Raw genomic sequence first — 23,641 nt, forward strand, 5'->3', positions numbered from 1 at the left:
AAAATGCAATCTCACGAGAAAAAGTGTTAATTTAATGAGAATAACGTAACGAGGAAAAACAATGTCATTTTAGTAGCATAAAGTTGAAATGTTCAAGAAAAATGCATTATTTTGTCAAAGTTGTAAAATGAGAAACAAAACAAGGTTGTAATTTTTGGAACATCAAGTTGCAGAAAGAAAACGTTATGACAAAGTCAAAATATCAAAGATTTAGGAAGATTAAAAAAAAAAAAAAAGAAGAGCAGAAATGGAAAACAGGTCACAACATTAAGAGAAAAAAGTCGTGTTTAGGAATAGAATAGACATCCAAGCCGCCTCATGAGACTCTCAGATCAATGTGGCGAAACCAAAGTGTCCCTTAAGGTGAGAATGAGAGGACAAGGAGGGGAGGGACATGTATGGATCAACTCATTAAGGGGGACAGATGAGACTAATTATGTCTCCCAGCGCAGGGACCATGTTGATGGATGTTTAGTCCACACACATCCATGCAGATGAGTTTACATGGCATTCATTAAGCGCTACAGAACATGGATGGATGGATGATACCAGGCTCATGATACTGGTATTGATTGTAGATATTACAGTGTGGATACTGGGACATATTTGGGGCGGGTGTGTGTTGGATAGAGGTAGTTGGACTGAATGATGTGATATCTTATTTTAGCTACGCAATGTTGATATGAAAAAACAGCTTTGTGGTAACATGCTAACAGGAACTACTTTTCCTGCGGTCTCTCATTGGAAGTCACCAATTATTGCATTTCACAATAAAATGGGAGCTTTTTTGTTGGCTAATTATTAGGGGTGTCACAAAATCGTGCGTGACTAAAAAGTGACAAGATTTCTCGTTCAGAAAAAAATGTCTCGTGGGCGGTAGGCCTGGGATGATAATTAATTAATGAATTAATCACACAACAAATGAAAATGAAGTCGATCATTTTGCCGGCCATGTGCAAGTGTAACGGGTGCCAGCCGGCGCGGCTGCGCAAGTGTGCGTTGGTAAAACCTCACTCCCTCGGCCTTAAGACCTGCGCTGAACGTTTGACAGTCCGGCCTTTTGGCCCAACGGGCAGCGCTCTCATCTCCCAATCTGAAGGTCCTGTGTGTCTCTCGCCTTCAAACATGCAGGAACAGGGTTCACTCTGTGCATTGGTTTCAGCACCTTGGCACGTTTGTTCCATAGAACAACAGCATAAACGGAGTGAGCCCTTTTGTCAGTCATACAGTCTCTTTGTCTTGGTGGGTGGAGGCGGGGCCGCTAGCATACACACAGAGTGCAGAAGAGTGTAACGTAGTAGAAATTATATTAGTAGATTGCAATATATTGTCATATATTTTAAAATATTTTTTCATTGTACTTTTCTTAAAAGTAATGTTAATGTCATCTCGTTCTCATAGACCCAATCCCGTGTATCGTATCCTCTCATGTACTGACTACTACTACTACTATAGTTATTAAAGTATAATTAAAATGTGTATACTGTACATGCAAAATTGATTAGTAAAAAGTCCAGAGTCGTACTGGTCGATGGTGGCTCTGCATTCATTTTGTGCTTTTAATTTGATGTTGTTCCTGTCATAATTTTACACTATATGTAATGAATAAGATAAATAAGATTGTACTATATTGTACTGATGTGTTGATGACTAGCTAGTTGGCTGCTACTGCTAGAGCTGCTGGCTCTTCAGCACACATGATAGAAGCCCCCACATACCTGTATAGCTGTCCTCGGCTATGCCTGACGTGTACGAGCAGCTCTTACCCAAATTTTCTGACGCTCGCATCTAAAAAAAAAAAAAAACATTCGTTAGTTGAGACACTCGTATGCCAAGGTACCACGAAGACGGTGAGACTAGAACCTTTGACTTGACACAAAAACAGCAGAATATTTACTCTTTTTAAAATTTTATTTTTTTATTTAAATGTGTGTCTGGCAAAGTACAAACAATCCAATACTGAGTAAAATTCAGGCTGGTATCAGCGATACTGATCTGATACCGATGCTGTGCAAATTCACCTAATTGACAATTCACACATGGCTGTGTTAACGTTCAATCATCGTTTCAACAGACAAACATGACCTCAAATAAAGTATCGAAAGCATCGATATTTTGAGTTGAGAATCGATTTTAGAGCATAAAGAGCCGGTACCGGGAGTATCAGTATTTCAGTATCGATGTGCACATCTGTAGTTCATGCTGTGTTTAGTGTCTCCCTGCAAGACAGTGTGTGCTCTGTGTTTTCTGCAAATAAATGGTCAACTGATCATCAGCCATCCTGACGTTGGGCTTTTCATATTGAACCTTATTGCGGTGAAGCCAATTAACTGCGATAAAGGAGGGATGACTTTGACAGAGTATCTCTGCTACTGTAAGAGAAGTTCCAAAAGGTTCCTTGTTCTAGAGCAGCTGGTGTTATCTAAAGCGTATCATTGGAATTACGTGACGAGGCGCCAAGCTGGGGGTGAAGAGGAAAGACAATTAGGATAAATGTGAGTTCAATTGGACTTTCTGGGCCAGAAGCGAGACTCGCTTGTATCAAAGATTCATCCGTGCCAGGACCCGCCAAGAAAGTGGAGATTTATTGTTCTCCTGCTTCTGTCGATCAATACTGATCAGGTGACGACCGTCTCATTTGAATAGTGTGCCAGGACCTCGGGTCTATGTGCAGTGGTTTTTGAAGCATGGCCAAGATGCTGTAAAAACACAGAAATGTGCATTTACTGCATTTTCACAAATAGAATAAAGGTTTCACAAATCACAAACTGCGTTTTTTAGATAAATCCAGTTCAGATTGAGAGGTCTCAGTCCAGTCATATTCAAAGTGAACCAGGTCTATGATGACTGGAGGTTTAAAACACAGATAAATGTACTTTTATTGTATTTTCACAAATAGAAAAACAATTCACAAATCACAAACTGTGTTTTTATGAACCTTTGGGGTCTGTAGATCAATCCAGTCCAGATTTGAAAAGTCTAGGTCTAGTGGTTTTCGAACAGCACCAGGTCTAATATGGACTAGGTGCCAAAGAAACATCTAAATGTGCCTTTATTGCATTTTGACAGATAGAATAAAGGTTTCACAAATCAGAAACTGTGTTTTTATGAACCTTTGGTGTCTGTTGATCAATCCAGTCAAAATTTGGAAAGTCTAGGTCCAGTAATTTTCAAAGTGGACCAGGTCTAATATAACGAGAGGTTGAAAACATAGAGAAATGTACCTTTTACTGGGTTTTCACAAATAGAATAAAGGTTTCACAAATCACAAACTATGTTTTTAGGAAAATTCAAGGTCGGTATATGAATCAAGTCCAAGGTCTAATATGGACCAGAGGTTGAAAACAGAGAAATGTGTCACACTCTACGGTGACACAGGTTTGTTACCTTTTTAAGTTTGTCTGCTTTATGCTTATTCACGATATTGTCTTGTCTCCTCAGGCCTTGTGTGCTTGTGTGCAGAAGCAGACACCTGAGCTGGGCGGAGCTACTGGTTTCCTGCAGCTGTTCCTCATTAAGCACCCTTTATTATCCTCTCAGCTGCTCCTGGCCAGTGCTGGATTATTGCCTCTGTTAGCTACTGCTACCGCATGTGTTTCATGTTCTGGACTCACCTCCGCTCAGGTCCTCCAGCTGCCATCCTGCAGCCCTCTCTCAACTCTCCTGTGTCTGCATCCTGGGATTCACCCACATCGCCTTTCCAAGTCGTGACAAAATGTACCTTTATGGCATTTTCATAAAGAGAATAGTGGGTTTCAGGATGATGAATTACCTAAAAGAAGTGTTACCAAAAACAGACAATCAGTGGACCAACAGTTGCACTGCACGTTAGGTTAATACCTAATACCTAAAACGCTCTGCTCTCTATGAAGTTGAACCACCATCGGTGTCCAAAATGTGGCCCATGGGCCATTTGAGGCCCACAGTTTTTTTTTTATTGGCCGGCGGAAAAAAAAGGAAAGTGGTGACAATTTAAAAATGTTATAAATACATTGCAAAAATAATAATTACAAAAGTATAATTGTCACAAACAACAATTATATTCTTAGATTTTCTATTCTATTTTACAATTGAAAATGTTTTTTTTAATTGCAAAAATTAAATTTTGAATTTAATAATCTTGCATTTTTTGATTAAAAACTATTTTTAATTGTGTATTTCATTGCCTTCATAATTTTTGCGACAGCAAAAAAACCTGCTATTTAAAGCATCTTCAACTAGAATCAATTCCAAATCAACAGAGACGATTTCACCCTCGAGGCCCCCCCTCACTTTTATCCAGCTCTGCACCAAAAATGGCTCCCTCTGCAGTATGGGAGGTTCTGTCTTAAATCTACTTCCGGCCAGTGGAAGGCGTGGCGCTGATGGCGGTGGTGACATGTGACGCGTCTACATCAGGACCATCACTTCATGGCAACATCGCACATCCCGCTAATTCCTCCCTCCTTGAAAATGCATGCGCCGTCGTTCTCGTGCATAAATATGACATGAATATTTCAGCCCGCTTAGTCGCAGCTGAGACCATAAATCAAAAATGCGTGTGTGTGTGCGTGTGTGTGTGCGTGTGTGCACTATTAAAACATTAACGTTGACGGGCTTCGCTGTGCAAGAGGGAGTTTTGGATAATTGAAACGCCAAAACCTGCTTCGCTCCTCCTCAACACAAACGGGCAGCTCCCATGGCAAAGTCGTTAAACCTCTGAAGGAAGCTAATTTCTCTGCTATGAAGCTGTCAATCTGCAGGTGGGCGGAGCCTATTGCCACAGTGGATCCCTGCACGTTCGCAATTCAGCATGCACCACGCGGAAAATTAGCGGATTTCGGGGAGATAATTACTTGATTGTTATTTATTTTTCCTTTTAATTACACAATGGTGACCCTTAAACACCTTTTTTAACCTAATTAGACACCCAGGGGGGTATTTTTTTATTTAATTGTGGTTGCTCCGTATGGCGTCAAGAATACTATGATTGTTTACATCAGGAAGGAAGGCAGCTGAGGGGGTCAGAGAACAAATCACCAATGAGTGACGGCCCAATGGGGCGTGGTCATTTGCCACAGTCACTTGTGAAATGTGTTATTTTTTCCAAAAGGTTGCTTCAAGAAGAGGAAGAAAAGGTGATGGAGGTCGCCTGCTTCCTGGGGGCTCTGCTTTTTTCATCGATTGATCGACCTTAATATGTTGCTACTGCCGCTGAAGATGAGGCACGCACACGCACGCACACACACACTGAGTGGCAGTGACACCAAAAATCAATTTGCAGTGCAGACGCAGCACAAGTGCCTTCAAAAATCAGCAAGCTGGAAAGATATACAGGGGTGTGAAAAAGTGTTTGCCCCCTTCCTGATTTCTTATTTTTGCATGTTTGTCACACTTAAATGTTTCAGATCATCAAACAAATGTAAATATTAGTCAATGACAACACAACTGAACACAAAATGCAGTTTTTAAATGATTTTTATTATTATTATTATTATTAAGGGAGAAAAAAATCCAAAGCTACATGTCCCTGTGTGAAAAAGTGATTGCCCCCTAAAGCTAATAACTGGTTGGCCCCCCTTAGCAGCAACAACTGCAATCAAGCGTTTGTGATAACTTGCAATGAGTCTCTTACAGCGCTGGGGAGGAATTTTGGCCCACTCATCTTTGCAGAATTGTTGTCATTCAGCCACATTGGAGGGTTTTCCAGCATGAAGCGCCTTTTTAAGGTCATACCACAGCATCTCAATAGGATTCAGGTCAGGACTTGGACTAGGCCACTCCAAAGTCTTCATTTTGTTTTTCTTCAGCCATTCAGAGGTGGACTTGCTGGTGTGTTTTGGATCATTGTCCTGCTGCAGAAGCCAAGTTGGTTTCAGCTGGAGGTCACCAACAGATGGCCGGACATTCTCCTTCAGAAGAATTCATGGTTCCATTTATCACAGCAAGTCTTCCAGGTCCTGAAGCTGCAAAACAGCCACAGACCATCACACTACCACCACCATATTTTACTCTTGGTGTGATGTTCTTTTTCTGAAATGACGCCAGATGTAATGGGACGCACGCCTTCCAAAAAGTTCACCTTTTGTCTTGTCAGATCACAGAGTATTTTCCCAAAGGTCTTGGGGATCATTTGTAGATAATGGCTCTCACTGTGGTTCGCTGGAGTCCCAAAGCTTTAAAAATGACTTTATAACCTTTTCCACGGTGATAGAACTCAATTAATCTCAGTTATGTTTTACCGAGGGGGGGAGGAATAATTTTTTTCCACACAGGGTGGGTGGGGGCGCATTGGGTGTGGGGGGCAATCACTTTTTCACGCAGGGCCATGAAGGTTTGGATTGTTTTTCTCTTAATAATAAAATGTTTCATTTAAAAACTGTATTTTGTGTTCAGTTGTGTTGTCATTGACTAATATTTAAATTTGTTTGATGATCTCAAACATTGACAAAAAATAAACAAGCGGGCAAAGACTTTTTCATACCACTGTACAGCATGTGGATGTACTGTACTGTATACTGTAGATATATATGGATGTACTGTACTGTATACTGTACTGTAGATATATATAGATGTACTGTACTGTATACTGTACTGTAGATATATATGGATGTACTGTACTGTATACTGTACTGTAGATATATATAGATGTACTGTACTGTATACTGTACTGTAGATATATATGGATGTACTGTACTGTATACTGTAGATATATATGGATGTACTGTACTGTATACTGTACTGTAGATGTATATGGATGTACTGTACTGTATACTGTACTGTAGATATATATAGATGTACTGTACTGTATACTGTACTGTAGATATATATGGATGTACTGTACTGTATACTGTAGATATATATGGATGTACTGTACTGTATACTGTACTGTAGATGTATATGGATGTACTGTACTGTATACTGTACTGTAGATATATATGGATGTACTGTACTGTATACTGTAGATATATATGGATGTACTGTACTGTATACTGTACTGTAGATATATATGGATGTACTGTACTGTATACTGTATACTGTAGATATATATGGATGTACTGTACTGTATACTGTACTGTAGATATATATGGATGTACTGTACGGCTTTGTATTGGATATCATTATCTTGTGTCCACTCAGAAAACATGTTAAGAAGCAGCAGTTTCTAAAATGCTCATTGTTATGAGATGTATTTTTGTGTTTATTTATTTGACAGGGACATTGCACAACACATACAGTATATTGCTCAGACCAGCTACAAGCTAATTTTCATCTGTCCCTGGGCAGAGGCAAAATGACAGCAGGTTAAAAATACATTCCGTGACTGTACTTCAAGAAATAAAATACAATTATCAAGTAAACAGCACACAGTAACAAAAGTGCCAGCAGAAAGATCAGATCTCCAACACCTGATGCTGGAGAATTCCACATCCGTGCTGCTCTAACTGGAAAACAGCTTTGACCAAATGAGGAGGATCTAAAACGGACATAAGTCTCCTCGAAAGGGGGTTCTGGTGGACCTAACACCTGCGTCATCACATGACAAATCTTATACAATGGACAAAAAAATCACCTTGTCAAAGTTAAACATTTGTGAGACTGGTGTATAGTTGGCTAGTTCATCCTGGACACTTCCTGAATGATGAAACAACTGCCCCTTTTAGGGAGTCGGGAAGGACAGCTTCTTTAATGGATGTATTTATTAGCTGTGCAAGTGCTCTACATAAGGTGGTAGCTTTTCTTTTAACTGTACAACAATCGTAAATGAATATGGTAAATGAAATTGGCCTTCTCAACAGATGAGGTATGAGCCGCTGTGCTCCAAGTGACCACAGGATGGCGGCGTTTCACACTTGAGGTTCCTGCGTGTGCTCGTTAAGACTTCCTCTCCCAATTTACGTGGTAATGTCATCTATCTAAATCACAAGCAAACCCATTTTCTATCAGGGTGGACAGGAGGAACGTGGCTGGACGGCTGGGAGGGACGATGAAGCGGTCAAGACTCTATAATTGGTCCAGATAGTCCAATCAGGACTTAATGAATGACTCCATAAATAAAAGCTGATGCAAGATCACGTTAAAAAAACTGGAAACCACAGCACCCGCTCCAGAAAAGTCCAGCCAACATATCATGGATGCATTTATCATAAATGACCTGCACTTAGCCATGAATATGCTTCATTATAAACACGTAAATTTGCCCTGTAGACAAGTTAAACTCGTTTGGAGTGTCGGAAAGTCAGCGGCGATGTCACGGGGGACGTCCTTAAATGGGCACATTTGTTAGCGGAGTTTGGTTAAGCGATTGTCAACGACTTTAAATAGATGAAAAGTTGCACACCAACGCCGCAAACGACCTTGAATAACAACCCCCCCCTCCCCCCCCCCCAACCCCCACCCCACCCACACTGCTGCCAGCCTGCTCATGTCTGGATCATGCTGGATGCAGGATGCAGGGGGTGGGGTGCTCTGATTCAAAAGACGACTTGAGGACGAGAAGGAAAGCTGACTCGAATGTGTGTGCGTGTGTGTGCGTGTGTGTGAATCCAAGCCTGTCAATCACCGGAACCGTGTAGTGGATCTTGTAAATTGGATTGCTCGCGTGCGGGCTGAGGATGCTGCGTTTGAGGACTCCGTCAAAGTGAAGAGTTCTTTGCATTCGCTTGAGATGGGCGCGCGTCTTTGGACCGCTGCTTGTGCGCGGATGCTGCGAGTGAGCGTGGAGGTGGAGAAGGTGGTGGAGGTGCTGGTGGTGTGCACAGCGTGGACGAGCGCCGAGTCTTGTTGTTTTCTTGTCTCGCACGGATGAAAACCACAGCTCTTTCTTTGGAAAGTTTTTGGATGGAGCGGTGCAGTGTGTGTGTGTGTGTGTGTGTGTGTGTGTGTGTGTGTGCGCGCGCGCGTGTGTATGAGTTAATTGTGGCTTCATTATGAGGCTGTGTGATGTGATGTGTGCATCCACACCGGGGAGGCATGCTCAGGCTGGAGGGGGAAGCATCCAGCACAAGCATTCCCGGGGACCACAGGTGTTCCTTTTGTAAACAGGTAGGCACTCTGCAGCTTTTATTTACAAAGCATCTTAACACTTTTGCCTCTCTGGTGACTGTTTAATATGACTTGCTCAAATTATTTGCATTATTCACTGCATTTTAGTAGAGCTTTTGCTCATTTTTGACACTTTAAAGAGCAGAAGAAATGCAGAATATGGCTATGATGTTGCGGAAGTCAATCATGCTACTGCTTTTTTATGGCCTCAAACTTTACCAAGACCTCGATACGCAGCAATGAAGGATTTCTTTCAATATGGAACATCTTGCAGAGATAATAAAAGATGATTCCTTCTCTATTATATGCAAATAAAGTGCTATTTATGCTGCAAATTGCATTTCGGTGACTTCCAATAAAAGAGTTCTGTCAAAAATGCTCCCTTTGCAATTTGGACTGAGACTTGAAAGGAAAAGTGCACTTTTTTTCAACATTTTGCGCATCCACAATCCTTATGTGAGACATGAACACGCATGTCTTTCCCTTTTCTGTGCATTGTAAAGATATGAAAACAGATAAAAAAAAGAGGCAGCTATGAATGCACGTAAAGCCTTTTGGAAAAAAAAGGCTCCATTTCCATAATGCGACCTGCATATTAACCAAGCTACAGCAACATTGTTATTATTATTCTTATTAAGAACTACGTTACCGCCGTAGTGACACCTCGCCACACCACACCGGCTAGCTACTAGAAGGCAGGAGACTAGCTTCACCACACACTCGCTCACAATGCCTCAGGCCACTAGCGAAAGGTAACGCTACATATCGGAGCTGCCGCCACTGCTGCTGTGTTTTTGTTTTGGAGTTTGTTAAGTTATCGCTAGGGGTAGCGTACCTTTCTATGTTGCTATGTGAAATCAATGCACCCAGGAAGGAAGTTCCCAAAATACTGTAAGTATTCCATGTTATCATGAATGTACCTGTTACTACATGCTCACAGCAGGGATAGAAAACCATAAAACCTTGTTGGAGCTTTTTGGAGGCGTTTTAATAGCAGCCTTTCTAGGAGGAATAGATGTGTCTCATTATGTGCATTAATTACCTGCCTCTTTTTATCTGAACACACAGAAAAGCGAAAGACGTGTTTTCATGTCTCACATAAGGATTGTGGATTTTTCCTCCACAAAGGTGTTCATTTGTTATTCATGTATCATACTGTTTATCATATTTTGGATACCTTATTTAGCGACAGAATGAGAAACATTGTTCAAGTGCACTAAAGAGATTTGGCTTTGGCTGATTGTGTACCTAATAAAGTGGCCAGTGAGGGTATTGATTGTCATTTTGTGTGCCCTTTAACACTCAGCGTGTATTTGGCAGCACTTGCTGTAAAAGTTTCATCCATTTTTTATTGGTATCATCTCTAGTGACTCCAAATCCCAAAATGCCGCAGTGTGGATAGAGAGGATTCCCAGTGGGACCCCCCCGACCTGAGTCTACCTCCCCAGCCCTCGTGTCCCTCTCCGCATCGTTCCTCCCCCACCCACACCCCTTATCCAGCTTTTGCTCCCTCGCTTCTCCTCCAACTTCTCCGACTTCCTCCAAAATCCTGCTCCTCCCCAACCACCCACCCTCCACCACTTCCTCCCCCCCCACAGCACACATGCAGGCCAAGAAGCGGTACCTGCTCGTGTCTGTGGGGGTCGCGCTTCTCTTCCTCGTCTACCAGTGGGCTCTGCAAATTGCCGATTTGGAGCAGCAGCAGCAGCAGTTTGAGCGCCGCCAGTTTCCCCAGTACCCCGACTATCATCACCAGTATCAGAGCCCACCCAGACCCAGGCACTGGCCTGAGTTGACCCAACTGCTGGGACCCTACCTGGAGGGGGGGGAGCAGGAGGTGAGCAAAGTCATTAAGAGTGGTAAAGTGCATTTTGGTGCTAAATGAAGGCCATCATTAGCTGAGCAGATGATCATGCATGGTTGTCACATCACTAATGAAAGCACAAAGGTTGCAGTCTAAGGCCGTGTCGGCACAAACACGGATATTTGCAAAAATGCACATTTGCAAATCTCTGGTGTCAAAAAAATCTCCAACCACCCGGTGACGTTTTAAAGCTATTTCTTTCCTCACCAATACGCATTCACAGGCTGTCATGCACATGCCAAAGTAAAGGGGGCGCTGCAGCCATGGACTGTTAAGGCAATTGTAACCAATCAGAAGCTCCGATGATGTCATTTCCGTAGACGCACGATATCAAACTTGGCGAATTGCAGGAGAAGAGACATGTGGACTGCGAGTGAAGTAGTCTTACTTTACAGGAGTTTATTTCACATTTCTCAGCAAAATGTATTGAATATAAAACTGAAAATGGATGAAATATGTTGTTTACTAAAATGTAGCAGATTATCACTAACATGCTGTGAAGTGTAGTTCATCTTATCAGTCAAGAAAGAACTCCTATGGCTGTGGCGCTATCATTACTGAAATATATCGGTGTGGCTGGCAAATTATCCTTCTTTGCCTCCGTGGCAGTAGCTATGCAGCACAAGACAGGCTTATGTACCATATAAGACAGACATATATAACATATAAGACAGGCATAAATAACATATGAGACAGGCATAAATAGCATATAAGACAGGCATATATAACATATAAGACAGACATATATAACATATAAGACAGGCATAAATAACATATAAGACAGGCATATATAACATATAAGACAGGCATAAATAACATATAAGACAGGCATATATAACATATAAGACAGGCATATATAACACATAAGACAGGCATATATAAAATATAAGACAGGCAGAAATACATATAAGACAAGCATATATAACATATAAGACAGACATATACAGTATAACATATAAGACAGGCATAAATAACATGTAAGACAGGCATATATAACATATAAGACAGGCATATATAACATATAAGACAGGCATAAATAACATATAAGACAGGCATATATAACATATAAGACAGGCATATATAACATACAGTATAAGACGTGTGGATGACAGACCAACACGCATTGAAAACTACACGTTTTAAAAAATCTGTATTCGTGTGGACGTGGCCTAGCTGTAAGCTTCCAATTCAGTGGTGCCATCCAACATCTTTGGGATGAACTAGAATTGCAAAGACTGGAACAGAGCCAGTAGGCCACATGTGTCAAACTCGTGCCCTGGAGGGCCGAGACGCTGCAGGTTTTCTCCAACCAGTTTCTTCAGCAGGTGATTTAATTGATGACCTCCTTCCCTCAAACTGAAGGTGTTGATCATTAAAATCACCTGCTTTAGTGACTGGCTGGAAAGAAAACCTGCAGTGTCTCCGCCCTCCATGGCACGAGTTTGACACCCCTGCAGTAGGCCCTCTGACCTCACACCTGGACCAAAATTTGCACATACATATTCCCAAATCTGTTCTAGCTGCAAAGGGTGGAGCAACACTATGATAATAAGACCAAAGGCCTTCAATGGAGTCATCATAAAAGCTCTTGTCGGGTGCCTCTTTCCTCTGCAAATCCTTTTCAGGAGGACAGTCCCCGGGTCCACCACCAGCACAGCTCGCCCAGAGAGCGGCGCTCGATCCGAGACAACCTGTACAAGAACAAGCGCTGCCGCATGGTAACCTGCTTCGACTTCGCCCGCTGCCAGCCGGACTTCGGAGTCTACATTTACCCGCTGCAGAGGGGGGACGAGATCTCTGCCACCTACCGCAAGATCCTGTCCTCTATTGAGGAGTCTCGCTTCCACACCACGGACCCCCTGAAGGCCTGCCTGTTTATTCTTGCTGTGGACACCTTGGACAGGGACCGTCTGTCGGCCCAATATGTCCAAAACGTGAGGGCCCGCATCCAGAACCTTCCGACATGGAACGACGGCAGGAACCACCTGATATTTAACCTCTACTCCGGCACCTGGCCGGACTACACGGACGATCTGGGCTTTGAGGTGGGCCAGGCCATGTTGGCGAAGGCCAGCGCCGACGTGGCCAACTTCCGACCCAACTTTGATATTTCCATCCCCTTGTTCTCCAAAGACCACCCACTCAAAGCAGGGGGCACTGATCCAATGGTGGCCCACACTGCACCCTCCTCCAGGCGGTACCTTCTGGTTTTCAAAGGGAAGCGCTACCTGACGGGGATTGGCTCCGAGACAAGGAACGCTTTGTATCACATCCACAACGGGGATGATATTATCCTGTTGACCACGTGTAAGCACGGCAAGGACTGGGAGAAGCACAAGGACTCACGCTGCGATCGGGACAATGAAGAATACTCAAAGTAAGACAAACTTTGCTGCTTTAAACACAATTAGGGCTGCATTTACCCTGCACGCAATCTTGTCATGCATATCTGACATCACTCTGTGAACATCGACGCAACAACACAAACAACATGTGACCAAAACAAAAGTCAACAAGCATACACTAGTACACAAAGAGAAGTGACAACATCAGGTAAAAAACAAACACTGTATTCCACTTCCTGTTAATTCTTTAGTTTGATCAAGACTGACTCCTCCCAACATTGATACAAAAGGCTTTCTTTATTCTTTATTCAAAAGGCAATCCTGACAATCTTTTTTGCTATGTGGTGGTCTATGTACCTCCAATGTACTATATTTACATGATATCCAATGCCTACGTACCTCCAATGTACTATATTTACATGATATCCAATGCCTACGTACCTCCAGTGTACTATATTTACATGATATCCAATGCCTACGTACCTCCAGTGTACTATATTTACATGATATCCAATGCTTACGTACCTCCAGTGTACTATATTTACATGATATCCAATGCCTACGTACCTCCAGTGTACTATATTTACATGATATCCAATGCCTACGTACCTCCAGTGTACTATATTTACATCATATCCACTTCCTACGTACCTCCAGTGTACTATATTTACATCATATCCACTTCCTACGTACCTCCAGTGTACTATATTTACATCATATCCACTTCCTACGTACCTCCAGTGTACTATATTTACATCATATCCAATGCCTACGTACCTCCAATGTACTATATTTACATCATATACAATGCCTACGTACCTCCAGTGTACTATATTTACATGATATCCAATGCCTACATACCTCCAGTGTACTATATTTACATCATATCCACTTCCTACGTACCTCCAGTGTACTATATTTACATCATATCCAATGCCTATGTACCTCCAGTGTACTATATTTACATCATATCCACTTCCTACGTACCTCCAGTGTACTATATTTACATCATATCCACTTCCTACGTACCTCCAGTGTACTATATTTACATCATATCCACTTCCTACGTACCTCCAGTGTACTATATTTACATCTCTGTGAATATTCTCATTCATCCATTGTATTCTCTGGGCATTCAATCGATCGCAACTGGGCTGTCTGGAGACGTTTGCCCTCTCACCCGAGCAGGCTTCATCAGTTTATGCTCAATGACTAGATAGGACAGCTCTGGTGAGGGGGATGGCGTGCGATCTAAAGTATTTATCTAAGGGGTTGTCCACAAGGAAATGTGGAATTTTGACAATCATCCACAATCCTTATCCTTTCTCTTTTCTGTGCGTTCTAAAGATACAAAAACAGCTAAAAACGATCAATTTCCATAATGTGACCTGCCTATTAACCAAGCCACAGTGACATTGTTATTATTGTTTTTATTAACATTGTTACGCCCAAGAACTACGTTACTGGCGTAGTGACACCTCGCCACACCACACCAGCTAGCTACTAGCCAGCTAGCGACTAGCTTCACCACACACTCGCTCACAATGCCTCAGGCCACTAGCGAAAGGTGACGTTATATTGGAGCTGCCGCCACTGCTGCTGTGTTTTTGTTTTTGAGTTTGTTAAGCTAACGCTAGGTGTAGCGTTCCTTTCTATGTTGCTATGTGAAATCAATGCACCCAGGAAGGAAGTTCCCAAAATACCGTAAGTATTCCATGTTATCATGAATGTACCTGTTACTACATGCTCACAGCATGGATAGAAAACCATAAAACCTTGTTGGAGCTTTTTGGAGGTGTTTTAATAGCAGCCTTTCTAGGAGGAATCGGTGTGTCCCATTACGTGCATACCTGCCTCTTTTTACCTGTTTTTATATCTTTATAACGCACAGAAAAAAGAAAGATATGTGTTCACGTCTCACATAAGGATTGTGGATGATGGACACCATTCCAAAAAAAGTGTACTTTTCCTTTAAAACACTGTGCTTACCCCAGCTGGTTGTTGGGAGGAAGAAAAGAGTAGCAGACGCAACATAATCATCCCGTATGTCTCTTTTAGCAGCACAACACTCATGCGTCCCAGCGTCACGTTTGTCTCAACAGCGGACGCACGAGTGGTGTTTGTTTGGACAAGAGAAACAGCGCCGACCTTGAGAGGAAAAAAAGAAGTTGTGATGTGGAGAGAGGCGAGAGGAACACGTTGTGAAATGTTTAAAGGCGAGCGCTGACAGCCTATTGCACGTACGGAAAGAAGCCCAACACAACAACATCATCAACTTTTGTCATCTGGTGCATATTTTAGAGCAGGGGTGTCCGAGCGTTTCCCCAGTGAGGGCCACGTAGTGACAAATGAAAGGCAACTTTGATATTTTGTAAAGATGTGCAAGGAAGTTAAGTATCTTTTTCAAGAAAAACGTGCATCCTGATCAGCTTTGTCATATGGGTGAAAAAGCCCATTTTAATAGCAACTTCACTCTTTTTTCCCCATTTTTGCTGTTGTTTTTTTAAATGCTCCAAAAATTTCAACTTTCCTCTTAAGTAATCGTACTTTTTCTTTTTGTAATATTTTGACTTTTAAAAACATAACACTTTTTTTCTTTAATATTTCAACTCTGTGCTACAAAAACGACATTATTTTTCCTCATAATATTATGAGTTTATTCTTGTAAAATTAGGACTTTCTCGTCAGAATACAATTTTTTTCTCTTAATATTTTGACTTTATTCTCATAAAATCACAGCTATTTTTTGCATTCCTGCTGTTGGTCAGTAACTACTCTAAATGTATGTGCCTTAGTCATTAGTTCTTCATTAGTTCCTCAGTAACTTCTGTATTTTTGTGTACCTTATTGTAAAGTGAGACCCTTCCTTATTTTACATTTTCTCCTTGGAATTATTTGGAACTATTCCCACAACATTTGGACTTTATCCTTGTAACATTATACATTTTTACGTTTTTTTTCTTGATATCCATTCATTTTCCATTCATTAGCGTTGCGGGGGTATGCTGGAGCCTATCCCAGCTGACGTCGGGCGAGAGGCGGGGTACGCTCTGGACCGGTTGTGTTTTCATGATATTACAACTTCAACAAAACTGCTTTTTTTCTGTAATATTTAATATTAAGCTCTGCTTCTTCCTACTCCCTTTTCGGACATTTGGAATCGAGAATTGTAACATGAAGCATTCGAATAAACTGTATGCATGTTCCCAATATATTAAACCGTAAAAAATTACGACCACCTAAGTCAGGCGCTTCACTCCCTGTATGAGAGTTTGGAGAGTCGAAGCCCTGCTCCTCTGCATTGAGAGGAGCCAGATGAGGTGGCTCGGGCATCTGGTCAGGATGCCTCCCGGACGCCTCCCTGGGGAGGTGTTCAGGGCACGTCCGACCAGTAGGAGGCCTCGGGGGAAGACCCAGGACACATTGGAGAGACTACATCTCTCAAGTGGCCTGGGAACGCCTCGCGATCCGAGCTGGACGAAGTAGCCGAGGAGAGGGAAGTCTGGGCTTCCCTGCTTAGGCTGCTGCCCCCGCGACCCCACCTCAAATAAGTGGAAGAAGATGGATGGATGGATATTTTTTGTCGTCAAACCCCATTTGAAATTAATCATACGATAGTTGTATACTCAAATGTCAACTTGGCGCCTTGACTCCTGGTGTAAGTAAGCAAATAGATCATGTAAGGAAACAACAAATGTGTGATAATATCATGAGGTGATGATACATGTACCGTATATGATTTCTCCTCTGAGAGCAACCTTAACTGCGATGCGGCCCACGATGAAAATGAGTTTGACCTAAACAGTAGCGCTGACTACTCGTGACAAACAGGTACTGCTGCACGCGCTTTCCAGCGACCACAAAGCAGCTGCAAACAGGAAACAAAATATTAAAATAAAAGCACAAAACAGCAAAACTAAAGTGGAGTAAGGAGTAAGGGGGAGTAAGGAGTCTTCCTTCAATACTTCTAAGCTAATATCACACCTCAGGAAGAACCACACATGCAGCGTTTTGGCACTTTTCCCCAAACTTGTGTTGACTTGTTTTGCACATACTTTGTTTATTGATGAAATGCACCCAGTAGAGGAGGTTTGAGGGGAGAACTGCTGCTTGTATCGGTCATGGTTGGCATCGGTATCGGTCTTGAAGTGCTGGAAGATATCGAAAGCCAACCTTGAGCATCTGGACGTATTATGCAACATACAGTAAGCGTCACCACACACTATCATTTGCCTTGGAAAGTGGGATTTCATGTTTTCAAAGCAGATTCATGAGTTCATGAACAAAATGAAGTGTTTTCCTACAAATGTTAGTCCACAAAAACATAGTAAATGATTTAAGAGTGATGGTGGTGATGTCCCAAACATAATGTCATTAAAAATGCAGCTGACAGAAAACTAAGCCAGTTTCGTCAAATGAGTTTTAGAGAAAATAAAAAGAGACGTTGAAATTGCCTGAAGCAGCATTGAGAGCGTTTGTGAAGAGAGTGACATGAAGAACCTCCTTCACGAAATATAATTAACACGGTAAATATAATTAGCACAACGGTCCATTCTCTATCCTTCAGCCTTTTAGCTTCTTAGCAATTCACACTCGCTGGCCTTCACAGTTTTTGGTCCTTTTATGTTTTTATTATCCGTGTTGTGCTTTTGAGGCAAACGTATGGATGCCACTGAAAGAAAAAAAAAATATCCTCATGGTAAGTCAGAATTATGACACAAAAAGTGATTATTATGAGATAAAAAGTCAAGTTTATGGGACAAAAAGTTGAAATGATAAGATAAGTAATAATTATGAGACAGGGAAATCAGAATTATGAGATGAAATAGTCGAAATTATGAGATAAAGAGTCGTAATTAGGAGATTAAAAAGTCAAAATTATGAGAACCGTATGAGAGAATTATGAAGCCTTTTCACATGGCACTTGGCACATGCGCATCTCAACTTCGACTTTTTATCTCATAATTTTGACTTTCATATTATAAATCAGACGTTTTATCTCACAATTATGATTTTTTAATCTCGTAATTTTCACTTTTTATCTCAGAATTTTAACTTTTTTGACATATTTCCGACTTTCTTATCTCATAATGAATTTTATCTCATAATGGTGACTTTCTTTTCTCATAATTTTTTATTTTTTTCTGATAATTCTGACTTTCTTATCTCGTAATTTTGACTTTTATCTCATAATTTTGACTTTTATCTGATAAATCAGACTTTTTTTATCTCATAATTATGACTTTTTAGCTCATAATTTTGACGTTTTATCTCATAAATTCAACTTTTTATCTCATAATTATGACTTTATATCTCATAATTTTGACTTTTTATCTCGTAATTTCAACTTTTTATCTCATAATTTTGACTTTTTATCTCATAATTTCAAATTTTTAACTCCTAATTATGACTTTTTATCTCAGAAATTTAACGTTTTTCTCATAATTCCGACTTTCTTATAATTATGATTTGTATCTCATAATTCTGACTTTCTTATCTCGTAATTTTGACTTTTATCTCATAATTTTGACTTTTATCTGATAAATCTGACTTTTTTCTCATAATTATGACTTTTTAGCTCATAATTTTGACGTTTTATCTCATAAATTAAACTTTTTAACTCATAATTATGACTTTTTATCTCATAATTTCGACTTTTTATCTTGTAATTTTGACTGTGCATCTCATAATTTTAACATTTTTCTTATGATTCTGAATTTCTTATCTGATAATTATGACTTTTCGTCTCATAATTCCAACTTTCTTATCTCATATTTCTGACTTTTTATCTCATAATTGGGCCTTTTTTTCATAATTATGAGTTTTTATCATTCATGTTATTGGTGAATGTGTGTAAAAACTACATATAGAATTTCATCAACATGGTTGAGGGATGGTGCAGATAGTGCTAAAGGTGCTGATGCAAGAAGTAAATGTGCATCACTGCCACCTATAGGCCTGCAATGGCAGTATCACCTGCTTTTTAGTATGTTTTAGTATGTAAGTATGTTTAGGATTGTTGGGCCCTGGAGGAGGTCTATTGACACAGTTCTAGGCTGTAAGAATGTTTTGGGCTTTTTTAAACAGCATATTGGACACAGTGGAACCCCGCTGAGTGGCATTTGTAAATGAGCGGGCTGCCGATCTTTAAAATCTTTAAGTGGTGACTGGCAGCCCGTTCAGTGTTGTTTTTACACACATCAATACACACACAAGGGGCGGGGGGCGTCAGTCCTGGAGGGCGTGAGGCAAACCCGTCAGAGTCGATAATTAGTCTCGGACTTAATTAGACCGCCATGACTTGTGAGTTTGACGATCTACAGCAACTTTTCCCTTTGAGGGCCGCAAACAGAGAAATTAAGGTTGTACATTGGAGATGCTAAAATCAACCCACCCTATGTCAATACATGCTAAGTGGGGGTGCCACTTTTTATCTCGTAATGATGACGTTTTATCTGGTGATTTAAACTTTTTTTAATCTCACAAGTGTGACTTTTATCTCATAATGATGACTTTTTATCCTGTAATTTCAACTTTTTATTTCAACTATTTATTTCATAATTATGACTTTTTATCTCATAATTTCAACTTTTTATCTCACAATTATGACTTTTATTGTGTAATTATTACTTTTTATCCCGGAAATTAAAGTTTTTATCTCAGAATTTTGATTTTTTATCCTGACTTTTTAATTTCAACTTTTTGCCTCATAATTACGACTTTTTATTGCATAATTTTGACTTTTTATTTCAACTTTTCATTGAGTCTGACTTTTTATGGCATAATTTTGACTTTGTATCTCATAATTGATGAAAGATGTCCAATTGAACGTACAACAATGTATGCTAAGTAGGGGAGTCATGAGACTCTCACTTCACGAGACAAGACGATAAACGAGATTGGGTGTACGAGAACGAGACGAGATTAGACTTTTACTTTTAAGAAAAGTACAATGACAAAAATCTAAAAAATAAATGACAATATTTTGCAGTCTACTAATATCATTTCTACTATTTTACACTCTTCTGCACTCTGTGTGTATGCTAGCGGCCGCTGCCCCACCCACCGATACAAAGAGACTGTATGACTGACAAAAGGGCTCACTCCGTTCATGCCGTTGTTTTATGGAACAAACATGCCAAGGTGCTGAAACCAATGCACAGAGTGAGTCCTCTTCCTGCATGTTAGGAGGCGAGACACGCATGCACATGGCGATATATTGAGGCCGGCAAAATGATCCAGTTCATTTTTTTCATTTATTGTGTGATTCATTAATTCATTTATTATCATCCAAGGCCTAATGCCCACAAGACATTTTTTTTCTTGTCACGTTTTAATCTCTCGAGATCTTGTGACACTCCTAATGCTAAGCTATCTCAACAAAACAACATCTTAACAATGTCGCGATAGTAAATAAATAAATGAATCACGCCATGAAAAGCAGGCTTGCAGGCGCCTCATGTGGAAGCTACCTGGGGGTTGGTGACCCCCGATAAAGCCAATAGCAGGGGTGCAGCCAAGAATTCTGGTTCCTATGGAAAAAAAAAAAAATCACCTACAATCATGGAAAAAAATGATTAGACCAGCCTTGTTTCTTCAGTGTATTGATCCATTTTAATGCCTGGTACAACTAAAGGTACATTTGTTTGGGTAAATATCATGATGATAACAAATATAGCTCATAAGAGTTTCATTGAAGAGCTGATATCCAGCAACTTCCATGCTTTTCTTGATAATAACCAAAATCACTTAAGTTCTTACATGAATAGCTATAGCATTGTACTGCCAAAAAATGTAACTCTTATGAGCTATTTTTGTTGTCATTGTTATATTTGTCCAAACAAAGGTACCTTTAGTTGTACCAGGCATTAAAATGAACAAGAAACTGAAGAAAACATAATTTTTTCCATGACTGTATATTATCAGAACATTAGTGGTTTATTTGGTCTCATAAAATGTCGACAATAATATTGTTTTGCGTCAATTTGTGGGACAATAAACCTTTGAAAATACTTGGGGTGCAACGATACACAAAATTCACGGTTCGGTTCAGTTCGATACGTTTGTTCAATATTCAATATTCAATATTGAATATTGAATTTTCAATATTTTTTTGACAATAAATCACCTTCCCCTTTTTCATTTGAATTTGATTGAAATTGCCAACATTTTTCACATGTTTCAGCACGGTATGAATGTGGGAGGCGCAGCTCAGCGGCTCTGTGCCTGACAATGCAACCTAAGCCAGAGTAGTCGATTGCAGATACACTGAGCTTGCAGCACAGAGCGCCGTCAGAAGTTGATCAAATAAATATGAAACCGCGTATTGTCCCATGCAGGGGTCACGGCTCGGTACGCCCGCGTATTGAAAGGTTCGATTCAGATACACTGGAAAACACATATGCATGTTTTGTTGGATAAAAAGTCTGTTTGTCCAGTCACATTTTTCCATTGTACTTTCCTTAAAATGAATGTTAACATCTTGTGCCACCCCTTCTATGCCATCATATCTCCTCGGAGCTGCATGGCAAATTCATTTTTTTACAAAGATAACACTGCCCCCTTTTCATTGATGCTGCAAAAATACATTTCTTTTTGTGGCTTTTTGTCGACGGCATCATGCGGAGTTATTTCTAACATTGCGGTGACCTTCTTTTGCTGCACGGGAGGCTCAAAATATTAGAAACATCTCTGCGCGACGGAACAGGGTGGTGCAGTATTAACGGGCCCGCCGGAACAAACAAACAAACACGATGGAAGCACAGCTGCCGTCACATCTGTGAGTGTTTGGCAGCTGCGGTATTCAAGTTGCATGACGGGAGAAAAGTGCCAAAGTGTAATAAAGGAAATGTCAGTGGCGGTCACGTGGGTGGCGAGCGATGTTTGTTTGCCGGGCGGCTCAGCGTTCTATTAGCGTACACGGCAAAGGCATCCTCTTTTCCTTGCTCGCTGTTTTATCTCCCGTCCTCCTCTCTTCACCTTCATCCCGCCTCCTCCTCATCCTCTCCGCTTTGTTCCCTTATCTGCCGTCATCCTCGCTCGTCCTCCTCTCCCCCCCCGTCTTCGCCTGCCAAGCTGAAGCAAAGCGTGGAAAAAGCTTTTACTGCTGTCTAAGTGCATCTTTGATGCAAGTCGTGATGAAGAGCACCATGAGGGATAATAACACAGTGCCACTTTCCGAGAAGAGAGACACTTTTTAAAAGAACTTTGATGTGTGTGACAATTCCAACAGCCTAATTAAAGACGTGCGCGGGAGGAGTTGAAGGCGAGGGATGCCAGGGAACTCTCAACACAGGGGCGTAGCACCAAGTTCTGGGCCTCCATACGTTAGCCTCCATCCCTGGCAAGCTCTCCACCAGGATCCTCCTCCTATCAGGTTGAGACGTCGCCCCCAACAGACAGGATTCACGCCCACGAGGTCAACCGCCGACCGCCTCTCAGCTCTAAGGCTCCTCATTGAGAGGTTCGCAGAGTCACGCAAGAATGCCACCTGTTCATCGTATTCACCGACCTCCAGGCCGCCTTGGAACATCCTCCGCACCCTCACTCTTCCCCTGAAGCTCGTCACTCTCTTCAGGTTCCTGTACGACGCCGCCGAGAGCTGAGTCCCTGTCAGCAACAGCAAGACCAGCTTGTTTAACTGCATCGTCGACCATCTTATGGACCATCATAAGATAAGATGATGGTCCATACATGGAGTCAAGATTAGTGACTGTGACCTAACCGATCTGGACTACGCTGACGAGGAGGCATTGAAGCTTGGACTGCGTGTCCACTGGTCGAAAACCAAGCGATGGTCCTGATCCACTCCCCGTCGAGGTTGCCCCTGTGTTTGTTTACCTGAACTATGAGGTCGCCACTGGTGACATCCTGACCTGAACAGACGGTCTCTTGAGAAACCTTTGGAGACCATTATGGAGATGCCATGACATCTCCAGCCACACCAAACTTCGATCTACAACGATGCCATCCAGTCAGTGGACCTTTCCTGACAAGGGCCGAGACCTGGCCCCTCCGAAGGTTTGGGACTCCTGCGCTCTCAGAACCATCAAGGGTGTGTGGTGATACAAACGCATCTCAAATGTGGGTTTCCGGAACAAAACCAACCAGCCCGACATCCTTCGTGAGCTTGCCCAGCGCAGCATTCGCTGGATTGGACACATCCTTGACTGACCCACCAGAGCCATTACCACCAGAACCGTGTTGTCACGGCTGACCATGCACCTGCGAACTCCAGCAGACCTGGAGTTCACCTGTTGCTGGAGGAGATCCCAGCTCACTGCCAAGACTGAGTGGCCTTCATGCCTTCAAAACCTCACCAATCTTTAGCCAGTCAGAAAAAGGAAGAAAGTCCTTTCCAGAAAAGGCAAACTAACAAGAATGATGACGATTTCTCCACACGTGAAGG

General features: G+C 41.5%; 1 protein-coding gene across 1 annotated transcript in view; it reads left to right on the forward strand.

Annotated features, from left to right (window-relative positions):
• Nucleotides 1–8,437: 8,437 nt before the first annotated feature.
• The window catches only part of LOC129172219 (exostosin-1), a 173,265-nt gene continuing 158,061 nt past the window's right edge, over nt 8,438–23,641 (forward strand). Inside the window, exons 1-3 of the mRNA XM_054761750.1 lie at nt 8,438–9,024; nt 10,392–10,861; nt 12,514–13,265. Of these exons, the coding sequence (XP_054617725.1) occupies nt 10,628–10,861; nt 12,514–13,265 (986 nt within the window). The 5' untranslated portion in view covers nt 8,438–9,024; nt 10,392–10,627. The remainder of the gene's footprint in view (nt 9,025–10,391; nt 10,862–12,513; nt 13,266–23,641) is intronic.

This window comes from Dunckerocampus dactyliophorus, chromosome 19 (assembly GCF_027744805.1).
Source record: "Dunckerocampus dactyliophorus isolate RoL2022-P2 chromosome 19, RoL_Ddac_1.1, whole genome shotgun sequence".
Lineage (NCBI taxonomy): Eukaryota > Metazoa > Chordata > Actinopteri > Syngnathiformes > Syngnathidae > Dunckerocampus > Dunckerocampus dactyliophorus.